Source organism: Clinocottus analis, unplaced genomic scaffold, assembly GCF_023055335.1.
Source record: "Clinocottus analis isolate CAN_PGR_092001 unplaced genomic scaffold, fCliAna1.0.p SCAF_24, whole genome shotgun sequence".
Classification (NCBI taxonomy): Eukaryota; Metazoa; Chordata; class Actinopteri; order Perciformes; family Cottidae; genus Clinocottus; species Clinocottus analis.
Window position 1 is genome coordinate 5409807 of NW_027175976.1, and position 7694 is coordinate 5417500.

A 7694-nucleotide genomic window follows, 5' to 3' on the forward strand; every position below is an offset into this window, starting at 1 on the left:
AAGCAACTTTACAAGCAGAAACACTTTGGGCCAAGCGGCAGGCATTTCACAGAGGGGTCAGGGAAAACCGTGCAGTTCACTTTTCTCACATCTGTGTTTGTATGATGGACAGGAAGCGTTTCCAGTGGCTGCAAAAAGGCAAACAAACAGCAGCGGCCCGGCCCCGTGAACACACAGACACGCGCAACCGCTGCTCTGGTTTCATGAGAACTGGCTGGAGAGGCGACACAGGAAGTGCACGGAGTTTATCGCAGAACTGGCCATTTGATGTAATTCAATTAGGGATGCAAAACAGCGCATGTGAAGAAAAGCAATGCAGAGAGTGGGAAATAGATTCCACATTCTCATTTTCAAATCTTACACCAGACAGATCATACATCACTCAGTCGACAGTGCATGTGTTTTAATACAGCAGTCAGACAGCACATGTATCTTTCCTCTGAGTTAGCACTTTGTGTGCTCTTACTCTCTCCAAAGCACTCTTGCTTGCCTTCAGCATTTTGTGTTCTCCCCATGTCAAAGACCCATTATCTATGGCCCAGCTCAGACGGGACGCCACATCCATCAAGCATCCCGTGACTGAGGCGGCGGAGCTTTGACTGGACTTGGTGGCGGATTACATGGGCAGGTTGGGTGGGGGGAGAAAACACAATACCATAAATCACCGCCTCGCTCTGCGTTCTACTCGCCGATACCTGACGCGGTAGCTTGAACTCCAGCTGACAATTCACAGTGGGATGAGATTCCCAGTTCAAGCCTCAGATGCTCAGATCAGTTTCAGGGTGATTGCCAACTGTGTGCAACTTAACTTAAAAAAGAGCAACAACAAAAAACACGGCAAAGGGCCTCGCGGCTTTGTGACAGTTTACAGGTGTTGATCTGCATGTGATAGAGAAAAACAATCATTTCCTGTCACGTGCACTTTTAGCGTTAACAAAGACTGACCCCCTGCAACAGTGAACGGAGCAGACCATCTGTAATACAGAAAGGGGGGCGGAGGGGAGGTAACCAGCCACCTGCTATTGTCAAAGTCACACTGATTAATAGATGTCTAAGCTGCTTAAACACACTGTACAGTGAACACAAAAAGGGACAATTAACGACTGAACAATAATGTATGATAGCAGATCAGATACAGTATAGAAAAATAGGTCATGAAAGAAGTGGTGTGGAGCTCAAAATGGAGAGTCATGTAGTTTAATAGCTGCATCACGACCTGATAAATGACATCTGAGAGAAAAGACATCAGTTAATAAGAAGAAGACCCGTTTTCTCTAATGGACATTAAATAACTCCCGGAACACACTGGGAACCATGAATGAATAGTATCCAGTAATGTCAAACTACCTAAAAGGGGATTTTCCTTTAGGAGTGTACATCCCACCAGGACTGATCCATACTTGTGTGAGTGCTCGGGGGGAGAAAACGTTCCCCCACTGGCACAGATTTAAAAACTAACATGGCATCCAACTGTGGAACAGGTTTGGCTGTTAGTATTTTCTAGCCGTCTTCATACAGCGGTGTGCATGCGCTTGAGTGCAACTGCTGAGCCAAGACCAAGATTGTGCATTGCCCTTAGAAGAGAGGAGAGTGCCCTCCTTCTGCCTGCTCCGATCAGCGGCTGTATTGTCCAGACATCCCCGTGACACACCTTGATCTCTACGCCTTACACTTTATTTCAGGCTCCACGACCTTATCCTCTCTATTGACCTTGTCGAAAGAGCCAAAATCAATCATCTCACAAGAAAAAGGCTGCACGTGGATTTAAAACAATTCCTTTCCTGCCATAGAGGAGCAATGATAAAAGTCTGCAAGTGTGTATGAAAAGGCCAACAGGAAGAGTACTTCGCTGTCGGGAACAGTGGAGAATTTTCAGGGCACAGGCGGGCGGGTTAGCCATTTATCTTTGTTTCCAAATGGCAGGGGCAGCTGCCACCAAAGGTCAGCAAAATGTTACCAGAACAAGGCCCTATAGAGGGTTGGGGACCACGTGCTTGTGACAAGAAGGGACACACACACACACACACACACACACACACATATATATATACACACACACACCCACCCAGGTGGAACAAGACACACACACTTTCTCTCTCGTACGTGTCGTAATGTGCGACGTCTCGTTCGGCATCAAGGACCTGGACGCTGATGCAGCTGGTGGAAGTTTATTCGCAACTCCCTGAACCTCACATCAGTGGAAATATCAGGTTACCCTCCCCACCCGTCTACCCTCTGGGTCTCCATCAGAATGTGTGTGTTGAAGGCTGCGTTTGAAGTGCCATCCTCCACCTTTGCCCTCCTTCACCCACCTCCACCGCCGGCAGTAACCCAAACTGGGTAAACTTACACCAACCTCCATCGTCACCCTCTAACCACCGTCTCTGAAGCTTTTGTGCAGAGCAGTCTTCAGCCCGGGGACATGGGTGGGTGGGTGGGTGGATGGATGGATGGAGGTCAGACGTGGCCCATTGCTACTTGCACGACAGAGCCAGTAAAGCGCGGACAGACGGACGGACCAGCACGCAAGAGCTGCTGGCAAACACACACACACACACAAACAAATCTGTGTTCTCTAACACACAGTTTCGTGGGATCATTCCTCAAGCTCAAAATGTATTTGACAACTGTCTTTTCCTCTCATCAACTACATCCCAAAGAAATCAAGCGTGCACAAAAAAGGATGAAAGGCAGCAGAGCGATAGATGGATGGAGGGAAGCAGAACCCCTCCTTCAGCTTGGATGAATGAGAAAACCATGTTTCTGGTTATGTATTTTGAGCTCTTCCAAATTATATATATACATATATACACCCTCTCGGTTCTCTTTCCAACAGCCTCCAGACAGAGAGCTGACAGAGAAGAATTCCTTACATGCGCTTTAAAACAGGACCAGTGAAATGACACGCTCTCTTCCAACATGTGTTTTACCTCTGTGGCTGGAAATGTAATCTGTAACTGAGCTGTATGCCATACTGCCTGGCTATTAAATCTACTGAGTGAATGTCTTGTATGAGCCGACCACACGACGTGCACGTCCACCGGTACTTGTGTTTTGCACCAAAGCCATTGGAAAAGAACATAATCTTGTTCTTGGCTTCAATAAATTGTGACGCTGGCATCGTGAAATTGAGCCTAAAATGTGCCACAAAAAAAGTTGCCACTAACATTTAATCCTCTGTTCTACATAACCGGTTGATGGTAAAAGTTTTTCCATTCAAAATGAGACACAATTACAAAACCCAAAAGGACATTACTTGGTTATCCAGGTGGACCAGATGTCCTCTTCTGTGTCCACGACTGGATAGTAAAGTGACATCCGACTCCACCAAACTTGTGCTATATTTCTCTTTTGCAACAAAAACACAACACAAGACAACCTCAAAGGCAACTGCCTGAGGGGGAAGCGACCAGAAGGCCAGTAGTTAATTTCATCCCATTAACTAAACGCACTATAAGCGATCGGGCTGCATTGTTGCTGAACTGTCTCCATGCCCAGAATAATGTGCTTCTAGTCTGGTGCTTTGTGGATACAAATCAAGCGTGCCTTAAGGCCACAGACAGCCTATTATAATGCCTCTTTAGGGGAATAAAAGGCTGGGCCAAGTAGCTGCTTCGTGGCTTTTTAAAAAAAAAAGTTTGTTTGTTTTGTGTATTCACCCCTGAACAAAAGAGATACAGTTTAACAAAATAAAATAAAAAACAGCCCTTGCTTGGCCCTGGTGGCGAAAATAACGCTCACAGGGAATATTTACTGAATGAAAACCCTTGGCCCATATGGTAGCCACTAGCCAGCCAGGCTGTGGCATGGTGTGCAGCCCCCGCTCCACAAATGACCTTTGAACCCCGCTGTCAATGGGGAGGTCATTATCTCTCCAACGTTAATGTCTGACTGCAAGTTTGTGACAGACTTAATGGAGGGAAACTCAGCTTGGTTTTTTAATGTGAGTCTCGATGCATTTCTGCCAGTAAAGCAGCAGCAAAGTAAGAAAAACACACCAAACATGTCGGAGCTTTAACTTTCCCACCACGCTGAACAAACAGCGCTGCTAATTCTCCTGGCAGAGGTAGATGCTGGCTTTGAATATGATGATAGCCGCTGGTCAACCCGGCTACATGGTATCCAGCCTGCTGCCCAACAAAGGGAATTAAAACAATGTTCACGAGCTGCAGCGGAGAAGAAACCCTGGACACACCGACACCTATTGACAATCATTTCACAGGCTTCTGGCAGACAATACAACGACTTTTTTTAAAACATTTTTTTAAATGCACCAGCCGGATACGAAACATTAGCGCGACAAAAAAGAAAAACCCATCGGCCATTACCAGCAGCTGGCAGCCTCTCCTCCCGTTAAAAAAGGGTGGAGACAGCACATCCCCCCCACCCCTCCTTTGGTACGGCCACACGCAGAGGAGGGGAAAAGGGAAAAACATATGTGGAGAATCGCTCGTCTTAACGAAAACAACCACAACACAACAATGGGCTCGCGTTCAAGCGCCCCTCTCTCTCCGTGAAGAGCTGCGGCTCTTTTCCCAGTCGGCCCAAACGCTGCACGCCCTTTCTCCCCCAAGAAAGGGCTCGTTCAATGGCCGCAAAGGAGGGCGGCATTTGGACACATACACTTTTTATTCTACACACATGTCTTCTAAATAGTGCTCGTCTATAAGAAACGAGATACACATGCAGTCTCTTTTTCTCGAGGACACAATCTAGGATGGGCTGGTATGATTAACTGTCATATTTATGATTGACATGAGTCTTTATGGATGTGTATTCAAAGAGGGAGGAGAGGGGACAAAGGTGTTGGATTATTTAAACATGCAGAAATAAAAAAGGAAAATCCACTTACAGTCACAAAAGAGGATCCTCTCTTCTCGTGTGTTCTCCAAAGGGAGAGCAAATAGCACTGCCCTCAAGGGAAGGGAGTGGGGGGATAGAAAGAAGAAAACCGGCCTGATGTGATTAATTATCTGCCTAAAAGATGAATCTCGCTAAAAAAGAAACTGCCCGTTATCCTCATGTTTCCACGCGTTACCTCGTCTACAGACACTATCCCATTCCCAATCCCATTCTTCTCTCCCGGAGCAGCCGAGGAGACACGCTGAGCGTCTCCGTCGTTTCCTGTCCAGCCCAGAACCCCACGCTGCCTTCAGGGCCGGTGGGAAATATTTTATACCACAGTTGATCGCAGAGAAACGGGATTACAGAGCTAAACGGCAGATACGGAAAAGAAAATTGCACATTGCGGTGCTAGCCAAGAAAAACCCATTTCAGCATAATTTTCTATGAATTGGTTAAAAAAAGAGAGAAAGAAATACTCTATATAGATACTCACCAAGAGAAGGAGTCCTGGAGGAACAGTGAAGGCAGCATTCGTTATAGTAGCTATTTTCTCTAGTCAATGGCAGTAATAATAATAACAACAACAATAATAATAATAATAATAATAATAATAATAATAATAATAATAATATTAACAATAAGAAGAATATAAGGAAGAAGAATGACGATGAATATGCTAATAACAACTATAACACATTAATAATGAACTATTATATATATTTACAATAATAATAATAATAATAATAATATGTTAACAGGGGTTCTTGCTGATGCTCTCCTAAAGCCGCTGCCAGACAAAAGGGACTTCCAGATTAGGAGATTATTGCATGTTATCCATATGGACACATGGCATTACTAACCCGTCAATCCCCCCATCATCCATTTTCTGAATCAGAATTACAGACAACATTTTAGAAATGCTATAATCCCCACTTCACAATCCCATGAATCCGACACCATGTGTTGCCCAACAAAGTCAGCATTTTCCACCCTTTTATGGTCTCTAATCCCTGCTCTGGGCAGTGGAACCTGGAAATAAAGGAAATACAGTCAGACGAAGTGATATATTGTTGAAATTACGATAAATTTGTATGTGAAAAGCTATTTTCCTGGTTTGTAGCAGCAGAAAACTGTTAAAAACGGCCTGATCAAAATATAGCGCTTTATCTCCCTCCAGTGGACATATGAAGTTACTGCACTTTCTACTCAACCCCATTTTGTGGACACAACCGTGTCTTTTTTTTAAATAAATCAATCAAAAATAATTCAAACTTGTGGAATGGTATATACAGCTGATATTGCACTATTCTTCTGATGAGCATGTTAACTGTGCCAGTGACTCCTACAGTATAGAGACAGTTTTTTTGGTCGCTTTTTCTTTGCCAGGCTACGTCTGTCCTTTTGTGTGACAAAGTAATGGCACTTTGGCAGTCACACAAATGTCAGTTCAAACCTGCTCAGTACCTGTTTCGTGCTTCTCCTTGAGTTCATTAAACCTTGGCACATGATACACTGGGTCATTGCACTTTCAGTCACTCACTTCACCTCAAACTGTGGCAGAGTACACAGCAGAAAATGCACATATTTACTCATTCTCATAATTTGTTTTAAAGTGCTTATTTGCATTAATTCCAGTATTGCCTATGATGTACAAGGATCCATGTCTGTACCTCCATGCAAACACTTTTAAATGTCTTTTAAAATAGGTAATAAAAGGCTTTTGGTGTGCTTTTCATCTCCCTCATTCTCAATAACACAAACAATCATGCAGTCCACTTAGTCAGAACAAAACTGGGTCTTAATGAACACACGACCATAGTTCTACATTAATTAAATGCTAAAGTCATCAAAGGTCACAAACTCTGGGAGAGAGCGGAAACTTTAGAAGAGGTGCTTTTTGTCACAGGATGTTTTCCTTCATGAGAGGATGTGTGAGGCTCAGTCAGTGCAGCACCGTGGGAGTGCTTCAATCAGAGGCATAGTGAGTAAGTGATGCATTAAAGTGCATGAAACCGAGCTTGACACTATCGGAGTAGCAGATCAGCTTTCATACAGCATACAGTCAATGCAGTTTGCTGAAGGAGCTCAGAGTTTCAGGGGATGAGGGAGAGCCTCGAGGCGAGTTCAGTCTCGATGCAGAAGATCAAGATGAGAGCTTGCTGGATGTTCTTGATGCTCCTGAGCTGCAGATTATCTCATGCCACCAAGTTCCAGAACAGCTGCGTCTGCAAAGGTAAGGCGGAGACTTTCTCGCAACATGTACATTTGAGCTTTTAGTAATTTATATATCCAATTGTAAGTATTCAGATGGTCGTGAAATGCAATGCCGGTTTAATGAACCTTGTAGTCTCCTAACGGCTGAACTTGTGGATTAAGATGTGAACTAGCAGCTACCAGTCCACGGAGGAACTTTAAAAGAACTTGTTGCCTCAACTTTTGTACCGTTGCTGTAGACATTCAATTCAACACTTTTCCATGCAACGAATACCACACACAAAAAAACATATAACCACTTCCTCGTGAGTGGCACACTTGAGCCAGGCAGCGGCTGACTCAAGTGTGCCACTCACTTGGGTAAATATCAGTTTTTTCTTGTGAAACGTGAGACTAGTTTAAGAGAGAGAAATGTAGAGATGTTCCGTGTGGGGGTGGAGTGGCTGTAAAGTGACGTGATGAGAATGAAAACCTGAATTTCAGTTAGGGGAATTAGATGCAGATACTTTCATATTTGCAGAAGTTGTATCTGTGAGAAGTCAGGTGTTTGGCTTTGGTTGCAGGGACTGACGGGCATCCTGACTCGTTTTGGACTGCATCAGAAAGACACCATGATGGGCTCTTGTAGCTCTCTG

General features: G+C 44.4%; 2 protein-coding genes across 4 annotated transcripts in view; one reads left to right on the plus strand and one right to left on the minus strand.

Moving 5' to 3' along the window:
• The window catches only part of raph1b (Ras association (RalGDS/AF-6) and pleckstrin homology domains 1b), a 35850-nt gene extending 30743 nt beyond the window's left edge, over positions 1-5107 (minus strand). For all 3 annotated transcript variants that reach the window (XM_068590377.1, XM_068590378.1, XM_068590376.1), the window contains exon 1: positions 4853-5107. The gene's annotated coding sequence lies outside the window, so the exon portion shown is untranslated. The remainder of the gene's footprint in view (positions 1-4852) is intronic.
• Positions 5108-6921: 1814 nt separating this feature from the next.
• The window catches only part of si:dkey-1h24.6 (uncharacterized), a 1985-nt gene continuing 1212 nt past the window's right edge, over positions 6922-7694 (plus strand). Inside the window, exon 1 of the mRNA XM_068590928.1 lies at positions 6922-7078. Coding sequence (XP_068447029.1) covers positions 6946-7078 — 133 coding nt within the window. The 5' untranslated portion in view covers positions 6922-6945. The remainder of the gene's footprint in view (positions 7079-7694) is intronic.